The sequence below is a fragment of the Dromiciops gliroides genome, chromosome 2, assembly GCF_019393635.1.
Source record: "Dromiciops gliroides isolate mDroGli1 chromosome 2, mDroGli1.pri, whole genome shotgun sequence".
Taxonomy (NCBI): domain Eukaryota; kingdom Metazoa; phylum Chordata; class Mammalia; order Microbiotheria; family Microbiotheriidae; genus Dromiciops; species Dromiciops gliroides.
Genome location: NC_057862.1, coordinates 284,295,032 through 284,311,396, shown reverse-complemented (window position 1 = coordinate 284,311,396; position 16,365 = coordinate 284,295,032). Strand labels below are relative to the sequence as shown.

The 16,365-nt window shown below is 40.5% G+C and overlaps 1 protein-coding gene across 10 annotated transcripts in view; it reads left to right on the top strand.

Moving 5' to 3' along the window:
• The first annotated feature begins 1,307 nt into the window (after positions 1 to 1,307).
• The window catches only part of RAPGEF6 (Rap guanine nucleotide exchange factor 6), a 210,147-nt gene continuing 195,089 nt past the window's right edge, over positions 1,308 to 16,365 (top strand). For all 10 annotated transcript variants that reach the window (XM_043990166.1, XM_043990162.1, XM_043990171.1 and 7 more), the window contains exon 1: positions 1,308 to 1,432. In XM_043990166.1, the coding sequence (XP_043846101.1) occupies positions 1,364 to 1,432 (69 nt within the window). In that variant the 5' untranslated portion in view covers positions 1,308 to 1,363. The remainder of the gene's footprint in view (positions 1,433 to 16,365) is intronic.

The following is a 16,365-nucleotide window of genomic DNA, read 5'->3' as shown; positions in this document are numbered from 1 at the left end:
AAGGTAGTGAGAAAGCCTTTAAAACCAGATCCTCTGATTCCAAATCCGGAGTTCTTCCTGCTTTGCCATGCTGCCTCTCGTATAATGGTGAAATTTACGGAAAAGAAAATTAACTTTGGTTTCAAATCTGTTGAGTTTGAGATACTCAGGACATGCAGGTGGACATATCCAGCAGGCAGCTGGAGATGCTTTGGGAGTCTTTATTTTAAGTATGATAGTTGAATAAATGAGGGCTAAGATTACCCTGGCAAATAACTCCTTCAGGAAGCTTTTCCTAATATCTGGGGAAGTTAGGGAACTTCTCCCCCCCCCCTTTTGTTTACATGTAACAAAAACTCATATTTACGAAGAACTTTAAGGTTACAAAATGCTTGTGCTCTGGGAAAGTAGTTCAAGTATTATCATTTACCATTTTACAGATTAGGAAATCGTGGACTTGCCTACTGTACCAAAGCGAACTTGAAGCCCATCCTCCGGGCTCTAAGTCTGCATTCTACCGCAGGCTCTGCTGCCTCTCCGGAGCATTTGTAGGGTCCCCTGTGTTTGGGTAGTGTCGGGTAAACAGTGCACACGGGGACAGCCGCACGCGCTAGGTTCCAGCTGCCCGAGCTCAGGAATGTGCAAGAAGCATCAGGTAGCGGGGACAGACCGCATAAAAAGCGTCCAGACAAACTGCGCGCTGCCTTCGGGGCCAGAGGAGAACCTTCTTAACAGCTTCGAGAGTCGGCGGCAAAACGGCTCGCGAGATTTTATCAGAGGAAGACGGGCGGGAGAAAGGGGGAGGTCCGCGGTGCCCTGCCCTTCTCGGCTTTTCCCTGCCCCGCCCAGGCCGACGTCGGGTCCTGCCCCGTGAGTCTCGGCTCCGCCCCCGGTTTGATCGTCGCCTTCTCCTGTGCGCGTGCGTTGGCGCGGGTCCTCGTGCGGCGCGTGCCCCGGCCACCAGCTTCGGCGAGGTGGGCGCGCGCGCGGCCGCGTATAGTGTTTGGGGGGGAGCGGGACGGGGTTGTGAGGCGGCATTGGCGGAGCGGACTCACTCCTTAGCCGGGACTAGCAGCAAGTTGCGGAGGCCCCAGCTCGGCCTGGGCGGGAAGGGACCGGACGCGCCCGTCCCGGGCGCCAGCTCCGCTCACCGCCCCCGCGCAGACTTTTGGGTTCGCGGCGGCCCCGGCTCCAGCCGCGCCGCCGTGTCCAGGACCATGAGCCGCCGGGCTCCGCCGCGGGCCCCTCCGGGCTGAGGGGCTGACGCCGCGTGGGCTGCGGAAGGCGGACGCCCCCGGCTGCCGCCGTCGGCCCCCAACGAGCTCCGGACCCCCAAGGCTGGGTCCTCGCGACGCGCCCCGGAGCCCGCGCGCCCCGAGAGAGAATGCACTCCCCCGTGGACCCCAGCGCCAAGCAGGCTCTGAGGAAAAAGCCCCCCGAGAGGACTCCGGAGGTGAGCGAGCCCCGGCTTCTCGGCCCCCCTTGCCTCTCCCCGGGACCGCCGGGGCAGGAAGCTGCGCGGGGCGGGGCGGGGGGTGACGAGGAGTGGGGAGCTTGGCCGGCGTATCCCAACAACTTTTCAAAGGGCAACAAACACTGGGTTCAGGGGGGACACGGACGTTACCGGTATAACTGGGGACGTCCCGCTATCCCTCAGCCCCCGCGCGACCCCGGGCGTCCGTGGAAATGATTGAAAAGTAGTAGTCGAGGCTTGTGCCCGGCCCGTCAGTGCCCGGTTGGCGGTCAAGTGGCCGGAGCTCCTAAGTGACAGGAGGGCGCCTTTTGGGCCACTGTGGGTAGTCTGGTCAGAGCGGGGAGAGTATGATTGTTTGGGTGCGATCTGTTTGGAGATGGGAACCGCTGGAGGAGACACCTTGACCTTGCATGTTCTCCCAAGACACTAAACACAAAAGGAACCTGCTCCCCCGGGTCTCTCGTACACGTTACCAGATTTGCTACAAGGCACAGTTCTGAAACGACTCCTGAATCTCCTGTGCTTTCATACCTTTAGTTAGATGGTTTACTCCTCCCTGATCTTTCTCTGTAGCCGACTTGGAATATTTTCTTGAAATCCAAGAAAATTCTGTAGGTTACCTTTTGTAATGTAAATGATATTTCACTTTCAGTGCTGCTGCTCTCTTCCAGTCATTTCCTTATTCTTCTATAATGCCTAAATGTACTTCTTACTGGAATCCTCTGCAGTTTTGAGGAGCAGAATAGGTGAATTATCATACTCTCCCTAAATAAAATTGCCCAGGCAGGCAGGTGACAAGGAATTAACCAAAAATTAAGACTCCTTGTATTAGTATGAAACATGAGATAAACCTGGAATTAAGTAATTACTTAAATAAGGATCCCATAGTGTTTTAAAAATGAATATTTAAAAAAATATTTTCAAGTTTATGAACTTAGTTAAACACTGACCTCAGTCCATTTTCTGTTAAATTATGTAACTTTTGAGCTGTGATGAAACTTGTCAAGAGATCAGTTGCAGGCAGTTGTACCTTCTACTTTACCTGAATGCAAATTTCAAAGTTTTTTGGTTTTGTTTTTAAAAAGTAACGGAATCAAGTTGAGGTACTTCAATCTCGAAGTTTTCTAAGAGTCTACTGTGCAATTTGCATTGCCATAGACAATGTTTTGATTTTTGCCATCTTTTGATTTTTTTTACTGAAGTAATTTGTGTACTTCACTATTGTGGTATAGTGGAAGGGACACTGACTCCAGAGGCAGAGGGACCAACAGTAGGCTTTTAATGCTTATTAAGTGATCGGCCTGAATTCAAATCCTACAGGTGTGATCTGGACCAGATCATTTCATTTCTCTGACCCTCACATTCCTCCTCTGTAAAATGAGGGGTTTGGGGTAACTTGCCTCCAAGATCCAGGTTTAAATCTGTGATTCTCTAGTTTAAGTAAGTGATGAAGTTCCTGACCCTCAGTTAATTCAGTAGGTTTTCAGAAATTTTTCTAACTTAAAAATTCATCTTCTCTGTATTAGGCTGGTTTTTAGCCTAGCCTACATAGGGTCTATCACCAGGTTCACATAGCTTGGAAACTGGAAAAATTTACATTCTGATTGAATAGATTTTTAGAGCCAAGGGTCACTTCCATGTCATAGGAATGGGAATTTAGTGGTGCCAAGAATATAAGAGACAATATCACCCATCAAGAATAGCAAATAAACCACTGTGGCTTGACTATAGATTGGAAAAAATAGATCATGAAGAGATTTAATTGCCAAGAAAAAGAGGTTATATTTGATGCTAGATGTAATAGGGAGTAGCTGAAGTTTTTTCAGCAGGGAAGTGATATCAATCAATCAGTATTTATTAAGTGCTGACTTTGTGCCAGGTACTGTGCTGACCAGTGGGGATACAAAAAGACCCAAAAGATTACCTGCCTTAAGGAGTTTACAATCCAATGGGGGAGGACAGTATGGAAACAAATATCTACAAAGGACCATACATGCATACATACATACTCACACACATATGATAAAACATATATACTATGTATATGATAAATATATGAGATAAATAGGAAATAATTAACAGGTGGAAGGTACTAGAATTAAGAGAGTTGGAAAGGGCTTCTTATAAAAGATGGGATTTTAGTTGGAACTGAAAGGAACTTGAAGCTAGGTAAGTAAGCAGAGTTAAAGGTTAGAACTACACTTTAGGAAAATTATCTTGATAGCTATGTGGAAGATAAATTCGAATGGAGAGATTTGAAGGGAGGGTTTTCTCTCCAGTGGTGTAGATCATGTCTTCTAAAACTTTTCCCACTCGAGTTTCCTGTTTGCCTGAGAAATTTTTATATGACTCCGGGTATATAGGTATATAAAATAGGTATACATAACCTTTTACTGTTGCCAAATTTTTTGCAACCTCCACATTCAGTTATCCGACCCCCATAAGGGGTTTTAACCCATAGTTTAAGGGACATTCACAATTTTAAGTTGTTGGAGATTTTGATTCATTTTTGCTGGGCCTTATCCAAGCCATTCTGGTGCTTCATTTTTGAGGTTGAAATGAAATGAGATTCTTGTAGATCATCTAACAGTTAACAAAAGGAAGTTTACTTGGCTGTATCACAGAACTCAGCAATTCAGTCATAGTTCCCTTCATTTCCGAGTGGAAACAAGTCTGGTCACCGGGGTGTGTTGAATGTAGTAAGTTATACAGTAGTGAGCTGTCTCCAAAGTCTGAGGAGCACTGCCTTCTCATGGGCTGACCTTTTATGCTGCAGGTGACTAGGAAGCTGTGTCAGTGGCTCAAACTTTAGCTTCCAGGACCAGTTACATTTCAGTAATGGAATCTCTGTCTTTTAGGGGAAAAAACCTAGCCTACCCTACATGGAAGATATTGCTCCTACAACAACCCAGCCCTTGATGACAAAGTACTTACTTTAAGGATGGAGGAATACTAAAATAGGCAGCACTGGAGAAGGAAATTAGCACTGGTAAAGGAAAAGAAAGACAGACAGAAAAAAAAAGACAAGCACTTGAAGTGCAGGACCAGGGTGATTGAAGTTGAAGGACAGAAAAAAGCAGAAATCTGAGCTTTGCCCCCTCTGCTTTGGAGGGACAAATACTGGATTTGTTGCAGGGTAGGTAATGTTGAGTGCACTTCACAGTGAAACTCCCATGTAAAATGAGGAAAATAAAAAGGAAAAGCAGTAGGAACATCAATAGAACAGTGCAAATAATGACACTACTTGCACACTCACTGATCTTCATCATGCTGTAAATTCTCTCATCTGTGTTGGATACCTATCTGTTCATATTCTCCAGTGTCACAATAGTTATATCTTTTTTTCTAAAGCTGAATCTTTTTTCCTATTATTCCTTGGTACTCTTGTCTTAAATTTAAACTGGTTATTTATAATATTCTCTTTGCACTGCCACTATCAAAATCATTGTTTCTCTTTGAAAAAGTTTGTTAGTCTGATTATTTATTCACTTGTACAAAGGATAAAGGGCTACGGAGGGGGGTGGGTGGGGGGGTGGCGCTGTAATCTGTAGTTGAGTGTGAAGTTTGTTTCCCTTCCTTGATCTTATTTATATCCCATTTTGACTTTAGAGGATCGTTTATTTTGTTCCTTTCCTTCAGCTTTTTTCTTCTGTTGTTCACCCCCACTCCCACCCCTGGCCACTGACTTCTTTATTTCTGTCTTCAAACAAGCAATTACTTCCTTCTGTCTTTATTTTCTCCTTTTAAATATTTGATAAAACAGGCCTATTGTTTTCCCCATACATATAGAAGGCAATAATGCTTGGTTAGTGTTGTGGTTTAAAGTTTTAGATGCCTTCGTTGTGAAGGCATCAATTTATGATTATTTGCAAATATAAAGGCTTGAGAAGTTAGGAAAATTAGTCAATTGAGAATCCCAGGCTGAGGAGAGTAGCAGGGAGTTGAGAACGTTAAGAAATATGGAGTGTTGTGAATTTTAATTAATAATTTATAAATGACTATTTTGTTGCACATATAATAGTCATAGCAATTTGGATATGCTCTTAAAACCTTTGCATGCAAATCACCGTGAACCCTTTGAATGCTGAATTCTGTCCCAATTCTGAAATTCAGATAAAAACTTTTTTGTCACTAAAAACATTTGGTTTCATGGCTGAAAGATTATCAAGCTGTGTTGTACAGTTAATGATGATTGCTATCTATGTGTTAATTTATTGAAAGAAGATTGGCTGGTTGCAGTCTGGTTGTTTATACTTAGGAGCGAAACACATTTCCTTAAATACAAGAACTAGCATGAACATTTAAGATCCAGATGAAATTGCACCTTGAGGTGTAATGGTTTTTATCATCAGTTCAAGACTCAAATTAATGTCTCTGATCATCTGGAGGTTTTCAGAGCTTCCGACTCTGAAGTAGTCAAGGAAAACCTCACAGAGGAGGTTATACTTGAGTTGGGGCTTGAAAGGCTAGACCATGGGCTCTAAGATTTAAAATTTCAATTCAGTTACTTAGCAACATATTTAGAGGGAATTTTGTCACCTGAAGTTCCCAATATCAGTGAAATCATGGATCCAGCTTTAAAAAAGGTGTATAGTATTATTTACCATTGGTTATAGTGTCTTTCAATATTAGGAATTGGAATTGTTTCAGAATGTTCACGAGATAGCTTACTGGTTGGGAATTCTTATAGCTAGCTGCAAAGAGGGCTTTTAGGAACATGGTACTTATAGTTTAGTAGTGGAATTTTATATGAATTACAGTCTTGGTGGTTGATTTTTTTTCAAGTCTTTGAGAAGTATTATCATTTTAGTGTCTTTGTATCTTGAGATCTTTCCTAAGATTTACTTTTTTTTTAAAGAGAACTTCCATTCCCGATTTTTAATTCACATTTAATTCAAGTAATGTCTGACTACAATTACACATTTTGTCCCTTTAGGGAAAAATGTACACAGACAACCCTTTACCAATAGGAGGCATGTGTAGTTTAATCAGCTCAGGTGAAGAAATGCCCAAGTGTCTTGGTGAGGTAGCACAAGCCTGTAGTCTAAGTGATTAAGGTGGCTGAGGATGGTGACTTGTAGAACTTGGGAGTTCTCATTTGCAGAGGACTATGCTGATTAGTTGTCTCTACTAAATTCAGCATTAATATGATTAGCCCCCAGTTGGTAGAAGGTGGAGGGGACAGGTTCTCTAAGGAGGGGCAAACTGGTTCAGGTGGGAATTGGAGCTGGTTGGAGTTCCCATGAGGATCAGCATTGACTTTAGGTCTGTCAGTAGTGGACAGTTTCTTTCAATTCTGGGTGAGATGGGGAGAACTAGTCTTTATGGGAAAAAAAATAGAAATGCCAAAATGAAAGAATTGAGATGCCTCAACTTGTCTTGAAGTTAGTCAGTGACTTGTATTAGCTTGAAAGTCTTGTCAGAAAGTATTGCTTGAGGCAGTTTTGTCATGGCCAGACTGAAGAAAATCTAGGGATGTGGTAAGGTTTTAGGGGTGGTTGGGAGAAATAGAGTAGAAAGACAATTAAGGAAAAAAAAAAAAGAATCTTGACCACTGAATGAAGAAGGCTTGTGAATGAAAAACTGTTTTACTAAGCCAAAAATGCATATCATCACATTAAAAGAAAACCTAGGGTTTTTTATAACTTTATTTTTTGTATTCTTAACCCATCCTTTGTGTTGTGTCCTATAGGAAATATTTAGGCTATAGAATAGTGTTCTTGGATTCATCAGAACTCATTTTAAATCTTATCTGGACTTAATTTTGTTTATACTTCCTACCTAACAAGAAAAGTGCTTGTATATCTTCAAGGCTCCTACACTTTTTCCTAGTCATCTTTGCTACATTATCATCCATGCCCTGTCCCTACAACCATGGGTGTTCTCCTGGGCTATCTTGGGTCCTCTTCTTTCTCTGTCAATGATTTCATCAGTTCCCGTGGCTTCAGTATCATCTCTATGCAGATTACTCCTGGATCTATATATCCAGCCCTAATCTCAAGAGTTCCAGTTGCCACATGACCAACTGCCTATTGGTTATCTCCAACTGAATGTGCCATGGACATCTTAAACTCTATATAAAACTTAAGATATCATTTCTGCCCTACCAGCTCACCTGTCCTTCACATATTTCTCTGTGGAAACCATCACCATTCTTCCAGTCACCCAAACTCAGAGTCAACCCATACTCTTCCTTCTCCCTTCTTCCCCAGTATCTAACTAATTGGAAGTCTTGTTGATTTTACAATACATCTCTTATTGATTTCCATTCTGTTCAGATAGTCACTACCTTAGTTCAGACCCTTATCATCTCTTGGTTTATTTATTATAACAGGCTGCTATTTAGATTCTTTTTAGTATTTACTTTTCCAGTCCATCCTTCAGATAGCTGCCAAAATCATCTTCCTAAAGCAAAAGTCTGACCATACTAATCTTCTGCTTATGATCCTTTGGAAGTTCCCTCTTGCCTCTAGAATAAAAATGCCTCAGTTTGACATTTAAACTCTTCACCATCTGACTGCAGTCTACCTGTTCAGGCTTATATTCTTCCTTTTTATTCACTCTCTGTTCCCACTAAACCAATTTACTTGCTATTAATGGAACGTTGTATTGCATCTCTTGCTTCTCTACCTTTGCTGGTCCCCTTTCCTGGAATATGCTCCTTCCTCACTTTCACTTCTTAGAATTCCAACTTCTTCAAATCTCAACAGTTATATAGGCTTTTCTAAGAAGACTTCATTGATTGCCAGTAGTGAGTGCTAGCTTTGGATACATGTTATGTAGGTACTTAATAAATACTTATTAGATTGAATCTAGTTGTTGGATTGAATCTAGCAATTCTCAAGACATGGTTTCCCCTACTCCCCAGGGATCTCCCTTTTGGGGGATCCATTAGTTTAAAACTATTTTCATAATATTAATAAGACGTTTAAATTTATAACATAGTAAATATTGGTTGATAAAAACCCATATAAACAAAAGCTCTTTGGAGATCCTCAGTAATTTTTAAGAATGTAAAAGGCTCCTGAACTACAATTTGAGAACCATTGGATTAGATTATAGAAATGTAAGTCATGACCTTGTAAAGTTGCTAAAATTCTAGCTAGTCTGTCTAAAATATGTAATGAGTGGTCACCAATAAATTAGATGCTTTAGCAAGAATATTTAAGTGTTTAAGTATTTATTAAAGAGCATTAGGATCTAATGATCAGAGACAAAGGTAAAAATCTAACCATTTCTAAGAGACCCTATCATCTGACCTGCCGTGGGGAGGTCAGGAACAAAAAGGACACAATACTTCTTTCTTCCTCCCAGAAACCTCCTGGGAAGATCCCATCCACACGAATGCACGCACATAGCTCCAAGCTAATTGGCTGGTAGCTTTGATAGACAGTACCCACGAGCAAAGTCACTTCCTTATGCCAAGGAACTAATCACATGGCTTGCCCTCAGATGCCTTCTCCTCATGGCAGAGCTTTCCTACGGTACCTCTCCAGTAGGTGGTGTCACTCCAATTGTTACAACATCCAGTATTATTATGAAATTATCATAAAATGGTCATATTTGATGGGGTACAAATAAAGATATTAAAGGTAACATTTTGTAAAACCTGTCCTTGAAAGTTAAGTGTTGGGGGCAGCTAGGTGTCGAAGTGGATAAAGCTCTGGATTCAGGAGTACATGAATTCAAATCCGGCCTCAGACATGGGACAGTTACTAGTTGTGTGACCTTGGGCAAGTCACTTAACCCTCATTGCCCTGAAAAAATAAAAACCAAACAAACAAAAAAGAAAGTTAGGTGTTACGCCTATCAAAGGACAAAAATAGGGACTTTTCAGATGTTTATGGTCCATATCCCTAAGTCCAATTAAATTTAAAATTGACAAATAACAAAACTGATAACAGATAATAAAGACATCTTTAGGTTCATTTAAAAATGAAAAAAGATACTTTCCCCTGACGCATAATGTATTGAGGGAGATAACATTGTTTGTAATACTCAATACTTATCACATATATTTTGCAGTTGCTGAGTTTGTAACATTTAAATATTTTATTTGGCCAGTGGGGGAAATTAGGCATTTCCTTTCTTGATTGGCCAGGGACTATTACTGTGAATTCATTCAACTAAAAGGGCTAGGGATATCCCAATGAGGATTTTCTACTAGCATGGCATGAATTGTGTCAACAAATTGGCAAAGTGCAACACTTGAAAAGACCTATTTGGTATTATCACAGCCTCTAGCTGGAGTATAAGAACTCTGCAATCCTCTAGTAAAGTTTCTCTTGCAGAGGCTTTGGGTCTGTGGAGATATCTGACCTTGAAGTCTCTCTGATGGGAATCTGTCTGCACTTCTAAGACAGTGGTCTGGCTTTGCTTGAACTCTAGCAGAGGGTCACCAAAAAACCCATCATTCCATTGACCTGAATGCTTTGTTATTGGTATCTCTATTTCATTTTTTATAGTGATATGTGAGAGGGTTAACTTTTTAGTACCATAAGAGCCCTGTAGCCTTATAGTAATCTTGATTGCTATTCCTTACGTTGCTCCAGCTTTTACAAACCATAAGTACTTTTGGAATTCAGAGTGGCCTACTTGTTGCTTTTCATATCAGAAAGCTAAGTGTTTTTTATTTTTTAAATTAACAAAGATTTATTTTCTTTCTCCTCTCCCTTTAGGGGAAAAAAGAATACTATAACACTTGTAACAGATATTCACAGTGAAACAAACAAAAAATTTCCAGGTTGATGTTGTCCAAAAATATATATGTCATCCTGCATTTTAAGTCCACACTCTTTCAATGAGTGGGTAGCATGCTTCATCATTGGCCCCCTAGAATGAAGATTGTGCTTGGTTATCATTGCTTCCCTGGAATTGTGGTTGGCCATTGCTTTGAAAAGGAAGAAAACAAGCATTATTAAGCTAGGTGCTATGTACTAGGCACTCTGCTAAGAGCTTTACAAATATTATCTCATTTGATTCCAAGAACAACCTTGTGGGTTGGGTGCTAATGTTATCCCTGTTTTCCAATTGAGGAAACTGAGGCAAAGAGAAGTTATATGATTTGCCCAGGATTACCCAATTACTAAGTCTAAGGTTGGATTTGCCTCAGGTTCTTAACTTCATGCCTGGCTCTCCCTTACTCTACCTAGCTTCAGTCTTCCAAAGCTGTTTGTATTTACAATGTTATTGGATAAGTTCTTGTTCTTGCCATGCTTTACTTCTTGCAAGTCTTCCCCGGTTTCTATGAAACTAATTCCTATTTTTAAAAAATTAATAAAGTATTTTATTTTTTTCCCGTTACATGTAAAGATAGTTCTCAACTTTTGTTTATACAAGCTTTCTAATTTCAGATTTTTCTTCCTCCCTCCCCCCTCCCCCCTCACCCAGACAGCAGGTTATATGTATGTGTGTGTGTGTGTGTGTGTGTGTGTGTGTGTGTGTGTGTATGCACACACACACATAACATTAAACATATTTCTGCATTAGTCATGTTATAAGAGAAAAATCAGAGCAATGATGAAAAACCTCAAAATAGAAAAACATCAGCATCAAAAACAAAAGAAATTCATTCAGCATCTATACTCCACAGTGCTTTTTGTTTTTTCCCCTAGATTTGGAGATCCTCTTCTATCATGAGTTCCCTGGAACTCTTCTGTACCATTGCATTGGTGAGAAGAATCTAGTCCATCACAGTAGATCAACACTCAATGTTGATGATACTGTGTACAATGTTCTTCTGGTTCTGCTCATCTCACTCATCATCAGCTCACGCAAGACCCTCCAGGTTTCTCTGAACTCCTGCTCATCATTTCTTACAGCACAATAGTATTCCATTGTATTCATATACCACAACTTGTCCAGCCATTCCCCAATTGATGGGCATCCCCTCAACTTCCAATTCCTTGCCACCACATAAAGAACAGCTATAAATATTTTTGTGCATGTGGGTCCCTTTCCCCTTTCCATGATTTCTTTGGGAAAAAGACCCAAAAGTGGTATTGCTGGGTCAAAGGGTATGGACAGCTTTATCGCCCTTTGGGCATAATTCCAAATTGCTCTCCAGAATGGTTGGATCAGTTCACAGCTCCACCAACAATGCAACTAATTCCTATTTTGGGGCACGGTGGTATTTCATTGTATTCATAATTTGTTTAGCCAGTTCTCCCATTCAAGGGTGCTACCTTAATTTCCAGGTCTTTGGCACTACAAACAGACCAACTATAAATATTTTTGTGTATGTGGGTCCTTTTCTACTTTCTTTGATTTCTTTGGGCTAAGTGTTAATGTTTTGTTTTTGTTTTTTGGTGGGGCAATGGGGGTTAAGTGACTTGCCCAGGGTCACACAGCTAGTAAGTGTCAAGTGTCTGAGGCCGCATTTGAACTCAGGTCCTCCTGAATCCAGGGCCAGTGCTTTATGCACTGTGCCACCTAGCTGCCCCCGGACTAAGTGTTAATGAACTGAGACACAGCAAATGCTGTCGTGAATTGATTGGACTTGACTTTTGTTTTCGTTGTTGACACTACCATCTTTATACCTTATGAAGGGGAAAATATTGAGGCTTCTGTACAGAGTACCTTTGTTTTTTTTTTTTGTTGTTTGTTTTGTGAGGCAGTTGGGGTTAAGTGACTTGCCCAGGGTCACACAGCTAGTAAGTGTCAAATGTCTGAGGCCAGATTTGAACTCAGGTACTCCTGACTCCAGGGCCGGTGCTCTATCCACTGCGCCACCTAGCTGCCCCCAGAGTACCTTTGTAATGGTCAATCAGTGAGGTCTTGCCTTTTGGAAAAGGCATACATGCATTCATTCATTCATTCATTCTTTTCACATCCTCCTTTGACCTGTTGTGACCCACCCAACTGGTTCTGTGTATCTGGCATGTCCTTTTATCCCACTGCCAAATTTCAGCTCTGACATGGACAAATTCCTTCTTTTCTTTGGGCCCCCGTTTCCCTATTTATACTATGAGGAGCTGTATTGGAAGGACTTGGAGGTTCCTCAAAATCTAATGTTCAGTAATTCTTCATGATCTTCTAGTTTAAGTTTTATAGACATGGTTCCCTGACATTCTTTCATTGTTGTCCTTACAATAAAAGTAATTAGGACTACGTGTCCAAAAATTTGACAGGAAGTATAGTTAAAACATTTTTTAAAAAGAGCACATTTTCTAATTTTTAAATTTAAAAGAGTGAACACAGTAGAAAGGTAACTGTGAAAGATGAGGCAAGATTTTTCCTTGTTCTCCCATATTCTTTACTGTTTCTAGTTTCCTTTTCTATGAACTTCCTTGTCCAAGTTGTTTTGAATATTCATTTTTCCTTTTCATTTCATGTCTTTTGTTGTCAGAAGGTTAACAACACTGCTGTCTTTTGCTGTTGTAAAGTTAACAAAAAATAGTGTCACGTAAGGGAGCCTAGTGGAAAAATAGTATAAGTGGGAATTAATTGGTGATTACTTAGGCTTTGCATTGGGATCAACCAAAATTCTTGTGGAATGGTATTTTCTTGATTAAACTTTTTGGTGTAATAAAGTGTTAAGGGCTAAAATTCTAGCTAGTCTGTCTAAAATATCTAATGAGTGGTCGCCAATAAATTATAAGCTTTAGCAAGAGTTAGACTTTTAAACATTTATTAAGGAGAATAAGAATTTGGTAAAGAGAGAGAGGCCTACATTCATCTATCTATTAAAGGGAGAGCGCATTTCTAGCTCCCCTCTCCACCAGAGTCCCCAGGAAAGAGCCCCAGTCAGAGCTCCAGGCTCCCCCTTCTTCCTCCTACAAGCAAATGTCACTTCCTGATGCTAAAGAAAAGAGGCGTGGTCTTGCCCTCAAAGACCTTCACCTCATGGGCGGAGCTCTTCTACAGTAAGTCTCCAGCAGGTGGCGTCATTCCAATCGTTACAAAAGGGTTAGCTAGAAAATCCTTTTGGTCGAAAATATTTGTAAAATGTATTGTATTTTGGTATTTTACTAAGTAGAATATTCTTTGGTCAAGGGCAATAAAATACGGTATTTATAGTATCCTTTAGATGTAGGATGTATACCTTAGGTTATTGGGCAGAATTTGTTTTGATCATGGATATATGTGTGTGTGTGTACATATATATATATATTTTAATCCTTCATACAGACTTCTTGCTCTATCTTAAAAATGGGAATTATAAATCTTCCTTAATGGGATTCTTTTTATTAGTCATTCCTAACAATAAAGTGTTTTTTACATGCAGTCATTAAATTGAGAAGTTAGAAAATAAAAACCGTAGTGAGTTCTGTGGGACTTTTCTTTGAGGTAGTCTAAATAGACTGGGACTGTGTGTACTGGAAGAAAGGCTTGCCACACCCTGGCTCTCCTGTTGGCTAACCCCTTGGTTGAGGGTGTGGTGGATCAATAAAAGGAAGTGCTGAGTCATCTTCTCCCCCCCTTCCCCCCACCTTTAGGGTAAGCATAAACTGTACCTTGCTCTTAGTTTTTTTTGTTGATGTCTCTGCTGTTTACTAACTTCTTAGTTTGACGTCAGAGCTTGCTCTTCTGAATTGAAGGCATTGGACTAGATGATCTTTAAATTTACTGCTTGTTGCAAAATTATTTTACTGCTTCTAGATTCCCAGACAATTTCTCTTCCATCTCCTTTTGCTTAATTCCAAGTTGATGTCAGAAACTCAGTTCTCCTACCTAAGAATACTACTCTGTGGTACACACTTGTGTATTTCAAAAGAAATGAAATACTTGCCCCCAGGAGGGCTATAGCCTAATTGGAGATACAAAACATTCCTGAAAAAGTTTTCTACAAGATCTGAAGATGGCAATATTTTTATCTAATTAGACATAGACGATGAAGAGTTTGATGAGGGAGGCTTGTATTATAATGATTCTGCTTCAGTAGAATGTAAGCTCTTTGAAAGTAGGAACAGTTTAATTTTTTACTTTCAACTTAACTGCCCATAATAGAAGCTTAAGAAATACTTATTTGAATTACCGTTTCTGAACTGTAATCTCCTACAACAGTGAGATGGCATAGTAGAAAGAGGGCATAGGCAGGAGTCAGGAAAACTCATCTTGTGAGTTCAAATTCTCAGACACTTTCTAGCTGTCTGACCCAGTTTGCTTCAGTTTCCTCATTTGTAAAATGAGCTGGAGAAGGAAATAGCAAACCACTCCAGTATCTTTGCCAAGAAAACCCCATGGACAATGTGATCCTGAGGACCACAAAGAAGGATGTCAGACTTGCTTAGATAAAATTCTTGAGATAATCTCCATGACTTATTTTCCAGGTCAGCATTTTTTTCTTTTGGTGGGGCTATGGGGGTTAAGTGACTTGCCCAGGGTCACACAGCAAGTAAGTGTCAAGTATCTGAGGCCAGATTTGAACTTAGGTACGCCTGAATCCAAGGCCTGTGCTTTATCCACTGCGCCACCTAGCTGCCCCGGGTCAGCAATTTTTGATGGTGTGTATATTAGTTTTCTTTAAATACAAAACAATTTTTGTTTTAATATGTTTGGCTTACTGATTTTCTTAGAGTTTAATTCTTGGTAAGGTATACTCCCTTATGTTCTAACATTAATACACCTTGACATTTTTTTCCTTTCTAGATGTTTTGTCATTTTAATATATTACATTTTGTGATTTTTATGTCATTTCCTCTAGGTACTCTTGTAATCCTTGTGGCCAGGATATTCTTTTCTCTGACTCTCATGTAGCTTCATTTTTTCTTCTGAGGTTACCACTTGGGCTTCTCTCAAGCTATGGTAGTTCTTCAATATGTTCTGGCATTTTCTTCTGTTTGCTCTTATCCTCTGCTTCAGTTTCTTTATTGGAGCTTTGTGTTTTTGGTTATTCTCTATTTATCCCAATCTTTTGTATAGTATCAACAGGTCATGCTTGGTCCTGGATATTGTGACTAACACTAGGCCCAGGCTTCTATAGGAATTTCTGGGTTTTAGCTTTGTCTTCTGGTGACTCAACATAGGTTTTGCCTTTGGTTCTTTGTCTCCTACTGGGAATCTGACAAGCTCTAATGAAATATTGTTGATTTTATTAATAGGTGGCCCCTTTTCTCCTGACTTCTACATTGGGTTGTTAGGTCTGGTCCAGTAAGGATGCCTAGGACATGGACTACACATGGACACTAGCCTGCCTGAGTGCTGGTCTGGGTCTGTCTATGTCAGATTGATTTGCCTACTTACTAGACTTCCTGGGTCCTTTGCTGACCTTCTCTTCTGCACTACCCTCCTGCCTCCTGGGAGGAGCCTGGGCCCCGTCTTCTGTTGTGTCTTGGAGTAGGGTTGTCTGGGTGCCAGGTTGGCCCTCTCTCCTGCTGTGGCTCTGGCAGGGCTGCCTGGGCTCAGCCTTGTGCACTGATGTCATCTGGTCTTGTGCTCTAGATACATATTGCATGTTGCCTTCTATTTAATGCGGCTTGTTTGTGCTTCTTCAAGGTCCTGGAATGGATGGAGGAGCTTATAGCTGTATTTCTTTATAATTAATCCTGATGCATTTTTAGAGCTTTATTCAAATATTTGTTGGGAATCTGTCTTTTTTTTTTTAGGTCTTAACATGCTTCATTTTTTCACAATACACTTCAGAAGACACCTTAGTTTTAGTGAATTCTACAGTCCTGCCATACTGGTCTACTTACTTTGCCTTATACACAACATTACAACTGTCTTTATTATGCCTTTTTATTGGCTGATTGATGCTTTCTGTCCTCATTTTTGTACTTGCTTGCATGGGAATTTAACTTAAGCTCTACCTTCTGTTGCAGACCTTTCTCATACCAGTACCTTCGAGATTACCTTTAAGGTAACCTCTGACTTTCACTCTGTATATTACATCTCCTGTTTTTACCTATTTAAATACATGCTTTCTCCCCCATTAGAATGTAAATTCCTTGAGGCCAAATCTGCCTTTTTTT